The following is a 19,075-nucleotide window of genomic DNA, read 5'->3' on the forward strand; positions in this document are numbered from 1 at the left end:
TTTTTCGGGGGTCCCGAAGTTAGGGGGTCGACCTATACGACGTATCGACCAATATGCGAGTAAATACGGTACTTACCTGGTACCCACACCACGCAACGTGTTTTCTCGGAACCGAACGTTAAAACTGACTGCTCTTCACAAAAGAAAACACGACGGTCTTAAAATGCTTTTTCAGAACTATTTTGAAGTACCATAAGAAAATTAGACGTTTACAATTCTCTGTAATGCCAAATTAGAGCGTCACTCTTGAGGAAGAGGAGGGGAATTTACTGGGAAATCGTGGGACAATTTCCCAGTAAATTCCCCGCTAAATTTAGTGGGGCAATTTTTCTGTCAAATTTATCTGAATTTTTTTCCTAAATTTAGCAAAGAAATTTTCCCGCCAAATTTAGCAAGCAATTTTTTTCGCTAGTGGGCAATTTTTTTCCACTAAATGTAGCAGGGAATTTTTCTGATAAATTTGGCGGGAAAATTTGCCCGCTAAATTTGGCGGGGAAATTTTCTCGCCAAATGTAGCAGAGATATTTTTTCGGCAAACTTTGCAAGGAAATATAGCGGGGAAATTTCCCCGCTAAGTGACGTTACTTGTGACCTTTGTGATGTCACACGTGACGTCTTATGTGACGTCCTTATGGGAAATGCCCCATAATGCAACGCGCGGTTACGCCGACGGTGACGCCGCTCAAGCCGGAAACGGGCGCCTAAGAGCTGCGCTCTAAAACTAGTGATGGACTGAATCTGCCGAACTTCATATTCGGCAAAGTTTGGCACATGCCGAACTTTTAAAGAAAAATTTGGCAAAGATTCGGCAAATGTCTGCGCACGTGCGAGAATGCAATGAGGCCAAGGATTGCAAATGGACGCCGATTGGTTGTCCGGTTACCATCGTAGAGTGCAGTACAACCAGCGGTTACGGTGAGGTGTGGAGTAGGCAACACGGTAACTGTACTTTTCTGAGCCTTTGTGAGTGTGGTTCTCTTCAATATTTTCTGCCTCAAGAACAGAAGATGAACTAGTAATTTGTGCAGTTCACTACACAAGTGACAAACGATGTGGAACATACTGGATGACGTGATTTTCATTTGGGTTTTCCAGTGACTCAACCAGGTAGTTGAAACATTGACTGAAAATTACTTTAGAGCACTCCTCGCATTAATAACAATCTTCTTTTCGGCTCGCAAGTAGTTTGTGTCAAAACAAAATATTAAGTTTTAATTTGCCAAAATAAAATATTGCGCTTTAATTAGCATTCTTTCGCGGTTTTCATGTATCTGCATAAAACTAAGCAAAGAACTATCAAGACATGACATAGCACATCCGACATTCCTAACTCTTCCCATCTTCCTAAATGTTTGTGCGTCTTCCTGACACCAGGAACCGGCATTTTAAAGGTTAAAGACGAGACGTTGCAAATATGGGACGCACACTTTCGTGCAAAAGCTGACGTGAAGTGACTAAAATTGAAAAACATGCATATTTACAATAACATTGTTATCTCCTCTGGTGAAGGCTCAACCGTCGCATTCGTTTTCATGCATGGAACGGCAACTCCCAGAGAAAATGAGAATGTAGTGTTACTGCCTTTATTTTAACAATGTACACACACTTGCAAGCTAGCAGTGATGAGGCCTCAAAACCGAAACTTTCGTAGCGCGATTCACGACTGCGTTTGCTACTACCCCATCTCATTGTCACGCTACTTCTGCAAGAGGTCACTGTAAAGGCCCGTTCACACGCTTGCGACCTCTTAAAACTGGGTGCCTTGGAACCTCTTAACGTCTCTTGCAACGAGAGGACACACTGGTGCCATCTATTGGGTAGCAGTGTAAACTTGGCAGTCCGGCATATTTTCTATTTCTCTCGCGCATTATCCTTTCTTTCTTAGCTCGTAAAACTTTTGTCAACGTTATAAACGAGCTTATCTTATAGGTATTACGCACATTTGACCTCGGAAATCCCGCAAAACCTTAGCTCTTGTGAAATGCAGTTCCAGAGTCATCACATAGATGGTGCCAGCGTGCCAGTGCGTCTTCTCGTCCTACGAAATTTTAAGAGGTTTCAACAGGTCTTGTCTCTCTCGGTCGTACTTGGTTGCAAAAGCGTGAACGGGCCTTAAAATTGCCAGTAAGCACAAAAAAACGCATTGCACCTTATTTAGTAATAACTGTTTGTGTCAATATGCATTACATGTTGCATTTAAGGAAAAAAAAAAAACTTTTTTCGCTAGAAAAATCTAAATTAACATTGTGGACAAAAATATGCTAAGAAAACACATATTTGAAATTGTGTTTTTTGAAGATTGGCAGGCACTTATCATCTTGTCCTGAAAGATTTTCTTTAAATAAATCTTTCATCTTGAAATGTATTGGAAACAAAGTAAAATGAGTCTGGGGATGCTTTTTTTTTATATTATTTCTGAGTGAACTATTTACACCCTTTACTATTTTATGGAATTCATATCTCCACTTGCACATGTATAATCTTCATATATTTTTTTCTTTCTCTGGTAGGTGTATGTGTGAAATGTGCAATAAGGGGAACAAATATATTAAATAGGGTATCAGGCTTTTTTAGGTGCCTTTTAGGCATCCTGCAATTAATCATTTTAAAACTGGAAAGTTAAAAGTGTCCTAAAAAGTTCATAAAGGATCCTAGAGCTCTAATTTATGCCTTATTGGATTCCACATACCTTTTAGTTCACTGAACCATGTTTATTTTTTTATTTTAGTATTTCCCCAATTTGTTTTAATCCTTCCCGTAATCTTTGAAAATGATATTTTCAATATTAACAAAACTAATTAGGTTACACCAAAACCAAGTACATATATATAATGATGAAAATAATCCCTGGAGAAGGGGAACAAGAGGGACAAGGGACAAACATAAATCTCCAAACACAGCTAGGTGACTGGTGAGCGACCGAAAAAATCCGCCTGGTCCGGGTATCGAACCCGGGACCTCTCCATTACAAGTGGAGCGCTCTACCAACTGAGCTAACCAGGGGTTAGACGTCAGTAGAGCAAACGGGTTTTATCAGCTGCCACTAGTCTAACACCAACAAGGGTGAAGCTTGCAATTTAATGTTATAATTATAATGCAATTAAATGCAAAGGGGCAAGCGAGCTGGACAATAATGATGAAAATAATCCCTGGAGAAGGGGAACAAGAGGGACAAGGGACAAACATTTCGGTCGCTCACCAGTCACCTAGCTGTGTTTGGAGATTTGTGTTTGTCCCTTGTCCCTCTTGTTCCCCTTCTCCAGGGATTATTTTCATCATTATTGTCCAACTCGCTTGCCCCTTTGCATTTAATTGCATTATAATTATAACATTAAATTGCAAGCTTCACCCTTGTTGGTGTTAGACTAGTGGCAGCTGATAAAACCCGTTTGCTCTACTGACGTCTAACCCCTGGTTAGCTCAGTTGGTAGAGCGCTCCACTTGTAATGGAGAGGTCCCGGGTTCGATACCCGGACCAGGCGGATTTTATCGGTCGCTCACCAGTCACCTAGCTGTGTTTGGAGATTTATGTTTGTCCCTTGTCCCTCTTGTTCCCCTTCTCCAGGGATTAGTTTCATCATTATTGTCCAGCTCGCTTGCCCCTTTGCATTTAATTGCATTATAATTACATATATATAGTCAGATTGTAATGGGAAATAAGCTATATAAATTTCATCTGAATTGAGTCACAAGTTATATAAAAAAAAGCTCTAGAAGCAGTGTTGCCCCTTAAATCTGGGAACGATGTATTTTTGCCGAATCTTTAGAAAAGTTTGGCAAGAGGTCGGCTTTCCCGAACTTCAAGATTCGAAGCCGAATTTTCGATTCGGCAAAAGTTTGGTCTATCACTAATAAAAACCAAGCCAGGCTAAAAATATAGAACAATTGTGGCAGGAGCCCAAGACTTCAAAGAAACTAGCTAAAAATCACCTGTGTAATTTCTGTATTTGCTTAAAATTTGTTTGAATACCATTATCTCTGCATGCATTTGAAGTACTTGTCTCTTTTCACCCGATATATATCTATTAGTCTATACATATGTGCGGACGGCAACAAGCGCATGCTAGAGGCCGGGCTTCTGAAAGAGACATCATGCCGTCCGCATTCTGCCGGTAACTAAAATAATGAGCAATGTACACTGAACATGTCAAAATGCGCTCTCTTATTGAAAAAAGAAAAAAAAAAAAAAGGCTGCAGATTAATTTTTATAGACACCAGAACAACACGACTTCATGGCTCCAAGCCACAGCTTTCATGGCCCCATGGCTTCAACTGGATGGCAGCAGCCGGCACGGGCGCACCAAAATAGTGTCTCGTACCTAAAGTCGGTCTTGTCCGACAAGAGCCAGTAGACCTTTCGGAAGGAAACATTCCAAAAGAGACCCGTTTGTTTTGTACAATGCCTTTTAATAAAATTGGTATCATACACTTTAGACTACCTCTCTCTCTCTAACCTCTTGTATGTACATGGGCTACAAAATCAAAGGAGCAGAACCAGCTTCTAGACAGAGGCTATAAAACGAGGAATCTAGTCACCTAAAATAGCGGAAAGTACACCCGTCACAACTTAAAAAAAGAGACCCTCGAAACCCAAACGACGACCTATGGCGCTGAAACTGGTGAATTTTACGACGGGCGAGTCGACAAAAACGTCGACAACTTTCGAGGGGGCTCGTGCGGCGTGGCCGAGTAGCAAGCGTTAGTCGAGCTTTCGTCATCGTTGCTGGCATCACTCATTTGTGTCCGTGGTTTGTGGTGGTATTGGCTGAAATGGACGTCACCTCGCACTCCACAGATCCCAACAACGCCGTCTGCTCCCGCCGGATGTCGGCGGAGGGGGGACGAAACTTCTGTGCTCGGTCACAAGCGCGCTTGGTGCAAGAACACCGTGGCTAAAACCGACAAATAAATCTGGGGGGTGCTCGTATTGTCTTTGAACATGCAGACGAAAACCGACCTTCCCAGTCTGGAGACGTTTGAACCTTGAGAGCCGTGAGTGACCACAACCACATTGTAGTCTACAATGAGCACCGAGGGACGTCGGAAGGATGAACGCGTCACGCAAAAAAAGGAGGTAAAGCCGTGAAAGCGCGGCGTTGTCTCCACGAAGCGTGCGCTCGAACCAAAAGGTGAAATCGGTGATTTGTCTTTCTTAAATGAGAAGCAACAGTCGCACAGATGACAAAATATTCTTTTTGCATCTCTCAACATGCAATCATAGTTTCTAACTTTTTCAACTCAAAAACGATACAGAAACACAATTTCTTTTTTCTTTGAAAAGCGTCGTAGAATTTAGCAGTCCTAGCAAGAGTCCATTAGGGTAACAATGAAAAGTTGCACAGACAACAATGTCCTTCAGATGTTTTTCCTTTTTTTTTTCTGCTTTCTTTAACACACAGTTATAGTTGCTCAGTTTTTCAACTCAAAGGCAAAACCAAGACATAAAAGTGTTGTCGGAGATGCTTTGCAACGTTCAACAGCCTTGGTCAGATGCTACGTCAAGCTTGCTGTGGAATTTCCATAACACCCTGTCAGGTTGCCATAAAAGGGAAAGCCCTGTCCAACACCAAATCTAAATTCTGGTACCTCCACACTGAATATTGCAAACACTGTCAAACAGCCTTAGCAAACACACCAGTAATCATAAGCTGCTGGTAACGGCCTGTTCCTATTTTAAATCCCGAAGTTTCAGTTCCACATTGCAAACGTTTGCTTTGGGTTACACAAAAATCATACAACTAAAAGGCTCACACCAAAGCACTCTTGTTGTATCCAGAAGCCGATAAAAAAACGTTAAAGGAGAGTGATTATTCAGAAGCCTAAGCTCCATTTAAAAAATCTCCAATCCCTCTGTCACATTTTAAAAACAGTGAACAATACCTGCAACCCATGCTTGCTCAAGATAAAAGAAAATCTTCCCACAATTCTAAAACTCCCGAACACTGCACTCTAGAGAGTAAAAAAAAAGTTACAAAAAAGCAGAGTGTTTTTAAAGCTTTCTTCATGAAGGGATCCTGCTTAAAAATCAAAGTCACTACCGCAAACACAACGTGAGATAGCAGAAATGATATAGAAACAAAGCCTTGATGGAGAATAAATATCTGGTAAGTGGGGCGGTACGAGAAATAAGAAATAAAAAAGACGCGAGATGCCTCGCCAAATTCTAGGCCATTTTCGGCCACAAACAACATCGATGTATAGACGTCGGTTCGAGCGAAGTTCCAAGCCCTAGCCCACCGCTCCGAGAAAAGGTTGAATCTAACGTCGGAAAACAGTTAACTGAAGTTGGTCTTACACCTGCCTGTCTGTCAACAACACTTTGCCAGCAACACGCACAAAGTGTCAACAGGACAGACACGATCAACAGCGAGAACACTCTCACAGAGGGCGTTAACAAACACAACGTCCCTGCGAGAGTTTAAAAGAAGTGTACTGCAGCCCCGGGCTGCAACACAAAGCGACGTCGTCACTCAAGTGCCATTAATGGAAACAATCGAAGCGAGTCAATGTGGCGGGCAAAGTCAAACCGGCGATCCTTAGAGGTGCCTCGGACTGCGCCCGCATGAAAACACTCGTAAAATAAAAACATTAACATGTAGAACATTCTTTCCGACGACGTCACAACTAAAACGGAAAGAGTAACAAAGACACACAACCACACTTTCACGCCTTAAGAACTTTCCCCAAACCACAGAGCAAGGGATCGTACGCCCAACGCCGGGATTCGGGTAACTGAAGACAAATTCACGGTGGCCTCTCTTTCGTCTCTGCTTCGTGAACGAGTAGCCACGATGCGAAAAAAAAACTCCCGAGGGGCACGTGGTTCGAGTCGGGTGGAACCAGGAGCGGTGTACAGTTTTGAAAGAGATGCGAGCGAGTGTGAAAACAGACAACAAAGGCATTGTGGTAGTGTGAGGCAGACGGGCGGCGACGACGGCTTCATCTGCGCTTGGAGCGTCTCCGCTTCTTCTTTTTGGCCATCACCTGTCCCGCTCCCTGGTCCGAGAGGGGAGAGGGAAGGTCCTGGTCCACAGCTCCGTCGCCACCGTGGTTCCCTGCCAAACGGAACGTTCTGTTGCAAGCTTGCCGTCTCAAAAAATGGCTGCCGCGAAATTGCTGACGACGGACAACGCTGCATCAAAGACGGTATGCAACAGGCCAAAGACTTCGAGAGTCTTTTCCAGCTTCGAACTGAGCTTAAATAAAAAAATGTTCGGCAGCTTTAAGAATGACTAGGTAAGCTTTTTTAACTTATCTTTTCATAGCAAATACCGGTGCCATGCACAATTTAGAAACATTGCCAGTGAGTAGTTTGGTCCACTTGTAAAACTGTGGACTGAAGGAACTTAAGAACATAAACACACTTCGTCCTCATCCTATGCAAATATGTGGTGGCAAAAGCACTAGTGAAAGCTGTAAAAGCCACTCTTACAAAATGTGACGATGCTCGTAGGGTCGCCAAGTGTTTAACATTGGACTTCAATGAGGCGTGATGACATTTGTTTTATAATGCCAATCACATGAACCTGTCACATGGAGTTATTAGGTTACAGGTACTGTTTTTTGGCCAAAATGAAATTAGGTTGGAAACACAGTTACTTCAGTTCTGTTCCTATTACTATTACTATTTTAAAAATATCCCACGACATTGGAATATGCTGCAATTGCTCACCAACGGCTCACTTTACAATACAGAAAAGATGCTGTCAAATTTCTGTTTTAATCCAGCCCTCAGTTCACAGCAGCATTTGCAGCAACGGCAACATACAGCCTCGATGTTGAGACTAAGATCCTTGTGAATTTCTGTTTGAGCTAGGCTTCAAGCTACGCCAAAAATGTGTCTAAGTTACAGTTACCTCAATCATCAAAATTTAACAGTAACTTCGAAGGTAGATTTACATACTCGAGTAATGATTATAAAATCTTTTTTCGATTAGACACTGTACAGCACTGGCACGCAAACGGAGAATATCCAACCTTGGACGCCGTTACAGCCACACTAGACAAAAGACAAATTTTATGACAACACGAGCACCAGCATCAACTGGGATCTCGATTTCTGCCGACTCACCTCATCAGCAGTAAGAGCTTGCGCCCGAGCGAGTCCGGGAGTTTGCGGTGCTAGCCGGCCACCGTGCTGAAGAGACCAAAAACCCAACCACCAATAGGAGCCACCGTCCACGTCCAAAACCACAAAAGGGGAAGCGTAAAAAAAAAAAGAAAAAGTGCAGGCATGGCGTTTGAGGAAGAAAGGTGAGCGTGCCACAGGGAGGGTGCAGCTACAAAAGGAGCAGCTACAGAAGAAGCAGCGACGGAAAATATCAGCATGCTGCAGTTTTGCTTGCGTGTTCAGAAATCTCGAGTTTATCCTATCTTTTATTGAGATCAACGGCGAGCTGACACTTTTTAACGGTGGCAAGGACGTGATACAATACACTTTCGCACCGTCGTCGTCATCATTCAGCAAAGATCAGCAACGTGTGTGGTTGTGCCAAGAGTTCAGCTGACATATCAACTCAAAAGACCACTTAATGAATGAAGCAGCAGTTGAGATCAAGTAATTTCATGCTTCCACTGCTTGCCTGTTCGTTGCCCACCTGAATTGATAGTGACTACATGCTGGTGTCGTGGCGCAGCAGGCCCATTAAATTAGTGAAATTTAGATTCCACCATGTCTAAATTCGTTAGGCACCTGAAGGCAACTATGAAACAGCATTCAATGCTCCCGTTATAGAAAGAAGCAAGACTGCCAAAGTCTTTCTAAAGATAAAGATCCGCATTGCTTTAGCCTATCTTTCAGTCATGGGATATCTAAGAAACCTTCCAGATTAGGCATGGCATTAACACCCGTGTTTGTTTACTCAGCTCTTAGACTGCTGACGAACTACTGGCAAAGCTGCGCACAACACCATTTACAAAATTCTTCAGCTACAACGTCCTCGTCCTTGCCCTCTCCTCCCCCCCTTTCCCCCCCAAAAAAAGGCTGACAGACCTGCTTGTTTCGAGTGTCAACAAAGCAGTGTTATAGGGGGCTGACAGGAAGTGCAGAACACAGCTGGGAGTGCAAGAACAGTCATTAACATTCAAGGAGAGTGCGGCGTGCGTAAAGCCTCGACCCAAAACCACATGCAGTGGGCATATCTCAGAAATGAGCAGGAGCCACCATACAAGAAAGCAAGCCGGGTCTGGGCAGGCACCGAAAAAGCCTCAAGTTCCAAACCGCGCGAGCAGACGAACTGGGAGGGTGGGGGACAGAACTCACCATTGTCGTTGGTTCCATCTCCCGGCCTGCCGTGGAGCTCGAGCGAGAGTATCTTCTCCGTCGTCGTTTCGATCTACGTGTGCAAACATAAACAGAAAGAGCAGAGGTACTTGTAAAGATTGTAAGGGAAAACCTGACATTCCGCAGTTTTTAAAAAGTCGGCCAAACGCGTGAACGCAGGTCCTCGAATCACTTCTTTGGGTTACTTGGGAGAGGTTAGCACGTGATACATGGGGTACACACTGAGTACACAACACGACTGGAAGGTGACGACCCAGAGAAAGACAAACAATAGCTGCAAGAAGCTTGTCCGTGCGACAAGCATAAGCTGCAATGAGTTCCCAGGAATGCAAGATTGGTTGTTACATATGACATTCATCTGCTTTGAAAGTATTTACAAAAAAAAGCAAAAAATTAAGAGGATAAAAATGTAATTTTTTATACAGAACTCTTCCAAGATAGCCAGAAGCTCTCCAACTCAAACTTTTTAATGTCTAGCTATGTTTGTTCTGCTTTCAGTGGCACTGCGGACACTATCTGCTAGCTTTGACAACGTGGTACGAGTTGACGTCGAGTACAGGCAGCTTCACGACCTGGACGCTCGACGCCATTTGTGTGGCCCGATGTGGGGATAGCCACCATGAATCTAGAACATACAAAAACCATCTTGCTTTGCTTTAATTTTTTTTTCTTTTTTCTGCTAAGTAATATATATAACAGTACGTAGAGCTAGCATAATCATAAAACGTAAATTGTACCACCTTTTTTTTTTAATTTTGCAGAATTAAGTTTTATTAAGTTTGGAACCAGACGCTCCTTTGGAAAAGCAACACATGGGAGCCAACTGAGACGGGCAAACCAACGAAACGTCACCAACGCCACCACCAATCGGTGCAGAATCGCACGGCGTCGCTTCCGCATGCTCGGAAAAGCTTACGCGACAAATCGTGTGTTTCCCCAAAAAGTGCACAGCCCGTCCCAAGGCCTAAAACTAGGTGCTCCCGAAATGCCTACGAGGTGCTACCGTACCCACACAAGACGCCCGACACCAGTCAACGAAAGAGCAATCAGGCACACAGCCGCAAATTGTCGTCTCCCTCCCAGGAGACAGCCCCCCAAAAGAATCTACCGGCAGCTGAAGACTAGTGCAAGACACAGGGACGTCGAGCGGTGTTCTTCGCACAGGAGACCGCGTTTCGTCCCGGTGCAAGTGCAGCCTTTCGACAAGCGGGGCATCCGAACGCTCGCAGAGTACCGAGCTTCTCTAGCTTCCGCTCGTTCACCGGCACGGGCACGGCCATCGAGCCATTAGAGTTGAGTTACCGTGTCTGGCTTCGTCGCAGAGCAAGTTTGTTATATAATTTTTTTTTTTTTTTTTTGTGCATTATGTACGCCTCTGCAAAAGGTCACTTAGAAAGGATTCGAAAGCTGGCGAGAAGGTCGGTGAAGCCAATGGTAAAAAGGATGCCAACTAAACTTGTCGTTGCCTGCTTTTTTGCCTGTGAACCCAGTGGCAGTTCATGCGATTGGTGTGGCTGGCATTATAATTAACGCAAAGCTTTTGTTCTGCACTGGAACAGATGGAATTAACAGCAAGTTCATTAAAAAAAGTGTGATGTGTATAGATCAATAATTCTCTCAAAACTTTATATGCAGTCTCTTATCCATAGCGTAGTCCAAAGCGATTGGAGGGTTGGGAAGGTGGTTCATGTACACAAATCTGGCAAAAAAAAAAAAAAAACTCACCTAATTATCGACCAACCTTTTAACAAGTGCGCCATGAAAGATATTTGAACGCATCATTTATTTGCAGTTGGCAAATTATCTTGAAACTAATGACTTTCCACAAGTTCACAACATGGCTTTAGAAAACATTTTTCATGCGAGACACAGCTACTATCCCTCTTGCATGATCTCCATCATTCCCTTGATAATCATTAGGAAACCGATGGTGTATTTTTAGATTTCTCAAAAGCCTTTATTAAAGTTTCCCACAAACTCCTTCTTCATAAATTACAATCACTTCATATTGACTCTTGTATATTAAACTGGATTCATGCCTTTTTAACTAACCGTTTACAATTCGTTACTGCTAATACAAATTCTTGTACTGTTCCAGTCACCTCGAGTGTCCCATAGGGCTCAATGCCCCCCCCCCCCCCCCCCCCCCCTTGGCCCGCTACTCTTTCTTATTTACGTTAATGACTTGGTGCAGAACTTGTCTTCTTCTATTTTCCTCTTTGCTGATGATTTCCTAATATACTGGAAAATAACCAACATATCTCACACTATTCTGCTACAATCTGACCTTAATCGTATATCACTGAGTTGTAACCAGAAGGCTAATGAAACTAAACACTGAAAAATGTAAATCAATGAGTGTATCACACGCTTAATCAGTGTGTCATACTTATCATCTTAACATGATTTTAACAGTGCTAACCGTATGTTAGGATACTTAAAAAGAAATTACTTTCTCGCTCCATCATCATTAAAACTAGCCAGATACATAACCCTAATCCGTCCAAAATTAGAATATGCTGCTGCTGTGTGGGACCCCGCTCACTCGTCACTAATTGCTCTTACTGAATCCATTAAAAACCGCTCAGCTCGTTTTATACTGACAAACTATCACCGCACTGCCAGCGTTTCTACCATAAAAAATACTTTAGGTCTGCCATTACTAATTCACTGCCGAAAAATCTCTCGTTCGTGTCTCTTTCACAAAATATTTATTCAAAATGTTACCCATCGTCATAAACTAATTACTCCACCTTACTACATATCTGCTGGCATCGATCATAGCCATAAGGTTGATATTGCAAATTTTAGAACTTCGTCATTTCAATATTTCTTTATGCTTTAAACGTCGATAGACTGGAACCACCTTCCCACCTCGATCGCTAACATCACTGATATTGTTTTGTTTAAACATGCTATTATTACTAATATGTGTAATCTATAGTTAATATTTTACAGCTCTCTCCGCTCGTCAATGTATTTACCGCGAAGGCATTTGAAATAAACAAATAAATAAATAAATGAATAATTAAAGAAACAGTGAGGTAAATATATAAGAAAAGAGGATCATATGTCGCACGTACAGGCAATCAGATATTCATGCTACATTTCCTCTGCGGTGCCATACCGCCCTAACCCACTGGCTCAGTCAATAGCACTAATGTTGGCCACAGCAACCAGCAAACTAGACATGAAATGTTTGGACAGCAAGTTGTTGGTATGCTTTTGAGGAATGGCAACACGGCTTCACGCTAGAAAGAAAATTGGCCATTGCAGTTTGACCCCCTAACCTGAAGTCCCTGACGTGCATCATGCAACAGCGATTACATGAACGCACGCCGGCAAAAAATTTGCCGGGAAGAATTGAAATGTGCGGGGCTGGAAACGAAAGGTTCGTTACGGCCGAACAAGTACTCTGCGAACATTTAGAGTCTCCCGCAGAACAAAGAGCAGTTCCGAAGCCAAAGGACGACCCAATGCGAGCGGTGCAAGCAAACAACCGGCCCGTGCGTGTTGTGTCTTGCCGTGCAGCCAGCGCAGCGGGTCCTACCGCAGCCTACGCACGCCAGGTGGAGCAGAGTGAGGTGAGGCGGAGGAGGGGTCCCGGTTACCTCTTTCTCGACCACCTTCTCAACAAATTCGAGCGTGCGGATGCGGGACTCCCCCGTCCGGGGGTCGATGACCCTCTCGGTGCGGCGGGACACCGTCTCATCCACGACGTGCTCCCGCTCCACGGTGCACGTCTGGCCGTCGCGCAGCATCAGCACCAGCCGGGGAAGCGCTTCCTCTTCTCCGGGGGAGGACTGGCACGTCGGACCCAACGCAACCACACCCCCCCGTTGTCCCTTCCGAAATTTGTTTCGAACTGGGGCCCCCTTTCCGAGCTACGCTCTATAGGCTCTCGAAACAGGGTTCCCCATAGTGTCCCTGGGGATTCCCCAAAAGTACCCAGGAATTTTTTTCCATTTTCCAATGCGTTTTTAAGAATTCCCCATTTCTTAAAGTGCCCCTGGAGGTTTTTCCCCGTTCTCCAGTGTCCCTAGGGATTTTCCACATTCTCCAAAGTGTCCCCAGGGATTTTCCTAATTCTACAAAGTGTGCACAGGGTTCCCTGGATTTTCCAGTGTCCCCAAGAGATTTTATCCGATTCTACAAAATGTCTGCGGGGTTTCCATTCCCCAAAGTGTCCCTATGGGTTTTCTCTGTTCGGCAAATTGCCCCCGATTTCCCCATTGTCCAATGTTCTTTCCATATTCTCCAAAGTGTCCCCAGGAATTTTCCCCATTCTACGGTGTTCACAGGGGATCCCCATTCTACAAAATGTCTGCAAAGGTTCCCATTTTCCAATGTGTCCCTAGGGGCTTTCCCTGTTTGGCTAATTTCCCTAAAGGTTTCCCCATTCTACAAAGTGTCCCCAGAAGTTCCTCCTACCCCAAAGTGTTTCCAGGAAATCCACAAAAGGCTACACAAAGAATTACGAGAGCAGAGGCTTATTTTCATTGTTTTCAAGATTCAGGGCATTGTGTGTTGTGTCAGGAGGATTATACAGAAAGGTTAACATTAAGACAGGGGGCTCAGGACCACAAACAATAGCACACAGACAGAGCAGCACTCACACAGGAATTTGGGATGACACACCCAGCCAACGTACGATACCCCGAGCCGACGAGCAAAAACATTACGCGGCAAGTAACACACAAGCAGCGGCACATTCAAAAGCACACGAGAACAAAAACATGTCAGAATCACGACGCTTCAAAAATACTAAACGGGTGCAAATGTCACCACTCTACATGCTCGTTAGTTTTCAAGCATCGACAGCTGCTGACGTCATGCAGCAAAGACTAACCTTATTGCTTTATTCCTCGCTGCTGACATAAATTGAAGCGCAATTAATAACCTCTGACCAATCAGCTTCAGTGTTTCAGTTTACCCGTACTGCAAACTGGTCACTGCATATGGCCTCCTCTAATGCAACGATGGCAAAATAGTAGTAAGAGTCAGATGACAAAACTGGCAATGGCACGCTGGGTAATGACACGAGCCTTGTTCTTAATTGGCTTGGCTTTGCCTACGACTTTCTGTAATCCGATGCCCAATGTGAATCTCAAAGTGTCCTGTGCTTACCTGATGGTCAGTGGCACCCTCATCGTCCGACTCGGCCTCCGGGCGGCCCAGGATGTTGCTGTTCTCTGCAAGCACCGCCAAGAGCCCCACCGTTCGAGTCACCGGAAATAAACAGATCTACTAACTCATGTCCTCGAAAATAGGCTAGCATTTTCTTTTGCAGCACTGAGTTTTATATCAAATGAATCTACCACCTCTGATTAAAAAAATATTAAACCTGGTTTTCCAGGTTGCATACGTCAGCATTGCACAAAGCTGAAACTCTGTGAAAATATGATGCCAGTGGTGGTGATAAAATGCAAAAGTTTGATACATTACCTAAATCAAAAGAAAGAAAACAAAAAATTCACCAAGAAACCAAGATTCAAACCAAGAAATAACATTGTGATTGCACCGTAACATTTATTTCCAAAAAAAAAAAAAGCTTGCCAGCAAGAACAAATTTTTTTTTTTTTTTTTTCTTTTTTTGCTGCCAAGATTTTTTTTCCTCCTCCTCCTTCTCCCTTCCCCCCGAAATGACCGCTACAGGCACCCCATAACGCTATTTCTCGGTTTGCACGTTCCGGAAGTTCGGAAAACAATGTGACAAGTGTGATCGAGAAGTTAGCTTAAAAAAATTGGGGTCGACCTACATTTCAATATTTTATTCATTTTGTTTCAATATTCTCAGCAACTTCTAGGATATAGGAGGGGACTTGTATTCACAGATAACCCATCTTCAAGTAAACAAAGCACTACACTGAGTCTACATTTCACCCGGTCATTTGCCAGTCTCGCCGGTCGTGTAAGACACAAAACACGTGGAGAAAGCCCGGTCAATGCGAAGAGCAAGTCGTCTGCTTCTTGTGCAGGAGTTGCGGTAACGTCGAAACGACGCCGAGCTCCGACTGACTTTGGTCGAAAGGATACACCTCAATGCTAGATGCCTTGAGGTGTACCCACTATTTCTCAGGCGGCCAATAAGAGCTCTGCGTTCTGACAGCATCGTAACCCCTGTGCAAAAAGCAGACCAATTTGCACTCTGCGTAGGAATTGCACTGGTTCCCTAACACATTTACATTCGGTCGAGTTTCGAGAACGCTCAACAAAGCATTCGAAGAAAGAACCTAGCCCACCGTCGTCCAAGGCCTGTTGCCTCCTCGCCCTCTCCGGCCCTTCCAGTGCCTCGTCGTCTATGTTGATGTTGACCGCCTTGAAGACGGGCGACAGGGGCCTCGCTTCGACGCCCTCCGTCAGCCGCGACAAAACGGCCTGGGCCTGAACTGCATCCTCCTCCAGCGACTTCATCCTGGTCGCAGGGGCGGTTACGAGGGGCGTCAGGAAATGTCTCGTAATCACCGAAGGCATTCTTTCCCTTCCTGTACTACAGCTAATAGTCGGTGACGGGTCAAGAATGCAGCAGACGCTCTACCTTCAGCTAACACCACCACAAGACGAGTCCTTTATCCTTTATTCGTTTGGCTCCTGCAGTGCCGGCATAGAATAGTTGCGGGGGACGAACCACAACGAAAAGAACTTGTCAGCATTTTCGGCACAAACCGTAACTTCGTCAAGCGCAATTTAGTCCTCAACTGTTTTAACAAAAAAATAATTTTAGCAGAGCTTTGTCCTGGTCCTAAATTCCCGAATTTTGTGCGTGTGAGCTTTCTGGCGAGAAAATTAATTTTGCTTTAAAAGAGAAGATGATTGAAGGGATCGGCAAAAGTGAGGGGGGAGGGGGGGCCCCATCCACCATAGAGGGAGGATGACAACAATAACGAAAAGTTAAATGCAGATAACGAAATGCACGCAGACCAACTTAGAAGCCGTGAAACGGAGAAAAATCTACCCTACCCTCTTGGTGTGCACGGTTTAGTTCGGTTCGCTTCGCGCGATGGCCAGCATCGATAAAAATTATGTTTTATTGCTCAGCTCGGCAGACAGCTGAATGGCTTCTGGGACCCCTAGAAGGCCTTTGTGGAAGGCCAAAGGGTTTGTGGACACCCCATTTGAGAACTCCCGGTCTAGAGCAATACACACCTGACCAGAAAAATGTGAACAACTTCAGTGAAACCCGTTTAGAACGAACCCACGTACAGCGAATTATTGCCGATATCGAACTCACAGAAAATTGAAATAAAAATGCATGTAAAAAGTATGTTTTATAACGAACAACATATTGGCTCTATCAAACTTTTCACCCTGAAAGGCTTCCAAAAACGCGGAAACATTAGTCTTCTAGCCTGTTCTTCCCCCAAAAAAACAAGTAAGAAAGAAAGAAAATTCTAAAAGCTCAAGTTGCGAACAAAATTTAGCGAAGAGAAGCGATTCAGAAGGGAAGAAAGCTAAAAAATACACTCTGCACAGATGAAAAAAAAAGAAAGAAACAACTTTTTATCGCGTTGTTACGAGGCGGAAGTGAAGATATGAGAAAGAAAGAGAAGCTTTCGCCTCACAACAAACATGATCGTGGAAGTTTGTTCTAAATATTTTTTGCTATATCGAACTACTTGCTACATCGAACTGAGGGTAGCGTTTCCTGCTGTTTGTTATAAACGGGTTTGACTGTACAGTCACCAGCAGGATGAAAACGGTAGGTAGGAGTTTTGGTCGTCCCGCCTTCAGAGCAAGCTTCCTACCTTCGATAACGCCACGGCATCTCGTGAGCCTTGACCACGCACACACAGCCAAAGCCAGACCACAGATTTCAAAGGTGGGAAGTGTACCTTGCTTGACGCCATGCGGCCCTCTTCTCCGCCTCCAGCGCTCGTTGCCGAGCGCTCGCCAAGCCAGCCGTCACACCGTCATCGTCCGCTTCTTCCGGCGCGTCCGGCCCGAGTTCCCGTTGCTGCCGCTCCCGCAACCGACGTTCAGCCTTGACGGTCCGCACGGCAGGCACAGGCACCCAGTCGGGGTGGCCAGGACCGTGAACCTCGCTGTTCAAAATCACAGCATGAGACACGAATACGGCGACTAGAACTTGAAGTAGAAGATGCTCGAACTTCTATTAATCGTCTCCTGTACAGAATCGCGGGTCTTTGACAAAACAGGCATCTCAGAGCAGTGGCCGACATTTCACAAGCAGACCTAACAAGTTGTCGGCTACAACCCCGAGGTTCCTTTCGAGTTTTTCATACCGGCTTCAACTGTCTGCACTCTGTATACGGATATTCCTCGCATTACCACGCACCAACTAGGACAAAATGATGCATGAAGTTCCGTCGAATAAAGCTCGGGCGATCGCTCTTTGGTCAAAAATGGCGAGCCGGTGAGCTGCGTCCGGTCTTGCTGGGCGTTCGTAGAAGTCGTGCCAAACCGGCGCATGACGTCGGCCTTTCTCAGAAATGTGAGGGGATGAATTTAAGCCGAAGGTAAAATTGTGCACTGTTCAGAGCAAAGACACCCTCAGTCACCGTGACAAATTGGTCACCACGAAGGGGTGGGCTAGGTACTGACCCCAACCACTGACACCCACGTACTGGTCTCCGAGTCTGTGCGAAGTTGGCAAGTTCACGTGACGCTGGCGAGTTTGTGTGAGCTAGCCGGTTCACGCGATGCTGGTGAGTCTGTGCGGTGCTTCCTTGGTTTCATGCAGCAGCAGCAGCAGCAGCAGAACTCTCACCTGGAGACAGTGTCTGCGGCATCCACGGCGTCTGCCTGCATCTCCACATCTTCGTCCGCTTCCGTTTCTTCGTCGCCGTCCTCGCAGCTCTCCCCTTGGTTCAGCCAATCCCGCTTGACTAGGTGAACAGAGTTCATTCTTTCACACCACCAACTTTGCTTTGCAATGTACAATCGATTCAGACATATCTCTCAACAAGAATGTGAGAGAAATGAATTGGTAGGTGTGAAAAAGACTGCAGACTTTAGGGCTAAATGCAATTAACCCGAAGCAATCAGATGTCTTAAAAATTGAAAGGTATTAGTTTTCAGGACAGAGCACCAACGAAAAATCGGAAAGTGTCACGGTGAACAGTCGTTTTGGTTCTGACATGGAAGAGTTACTTATTGATAGACTAGTTGTGCTCTCAAATGGTTGTCGAAATTAAATTGTGATGCAATCGATCCAGGCTAATTGGTTTGCTTAGCGCGGCCATATTTGAATGCATCTTTTTTAATTCAAGCATCCTTGCCGAAATTTCCCCATCTGCCTCAGCAGTTTCTTTTTTCCTGCTATCCAAACAAAATTCATTCGTACCGTTTTTGCTGCTGATACAATCTAGTGAGCCATTTGTGCAGATGTACAGAGGTGAAGACAATATCTTAAAACGAAGTTGAAGAGTTTCATGTCTAGTTAAAAAAAATAAAATGCATATTCAAATTCTAAAGAGTGCCGAGAACACATGTTCACAGATGGGAGGGCATATGTTCATAGACAGGAGCACATATGTCCACATATGAGAAACCTAATGTCTATGTATGAAAGAATACACATTTACACATGAATTGATACAGGCCCATACGTGGGAGGACACATGTCCATACATGGAGTAACACGTCTGCACATACATATACATGTCGACCCATGGCGGGGTACGTGTAACACACATTAGAGGACATACATCCGCTCATGCAAGTAGTACACATATCCACACGTGAAATCACACACCGTTCCACATAAAAGGAAAAACGTCCAGAGGTGTCGGAACTATTTGGGAGATGGGGGGGGGGGGGAGGGCAACGTTG

General features: G+C 44.6%; 1 protein-coding gene across 1 annotated transcript in view; it reads right to left on the reverse strand.

The window, feature by feature from the left end:
- Positions 1-7,021: 7,021 nt before the first annotated feature.
- LOC8031834 (protein lap4) overlaps positions 7,022-19,075 on the reverse strand; it is a 105,858-nt gene continuing 93,804 nt past the window's right edge. Inside the window, exons 36-42 of the mRNA XM_029969528.4 lie at positions 18,012-18,129; positions 17,116-17,325; positions 15,526-15,698; positions 14,411-14,475; positions 9,263-9,335; positions 8,072-8,137; positions 7,022-7,055 (exon numbers count right to left, since the gene is read on the reverse strand). Of these exons, the coding sequence (XP_029825388.2) occupies positions 8,076-8,137; positions 9,263-9,335; positions 14,411-14,475; positions 15,526-15,698; positions 17,116-17,325; positions 18,012-18,129 (701 nt within the window). The 3' untranslated portion in view covers positions 7,022-7,055; positions 8,072-8,075. The remainder of the gene's footprint in view (positions 7,056-8,071; positions 8,138-9,262; positions 9,336-14,410; positions 14,476-15,525; positions 15,699-17,115; positions 17,326-18,011; positions 18,130-19,075) is intronic.

This window comes from Ixodes scapularis, unplaced genomic scaffold (assembly GCF_016920785.2).
Source record: "Ixodes scapularis isolate PalLabHiFi unplaced genomic scaffold, ASM1692078v2 PGA_scaffold7__128_contigs__length_106722199, whole genome shotgun sequence".
In the NCBI taxonomy this organism is placed as follows: domain Eukaryota; kingdom Metazoa; phylum Arthropoda; class Arachnida; order Ixodida; family Ixodidae; genus Ixodes; species Ixodes scapularis.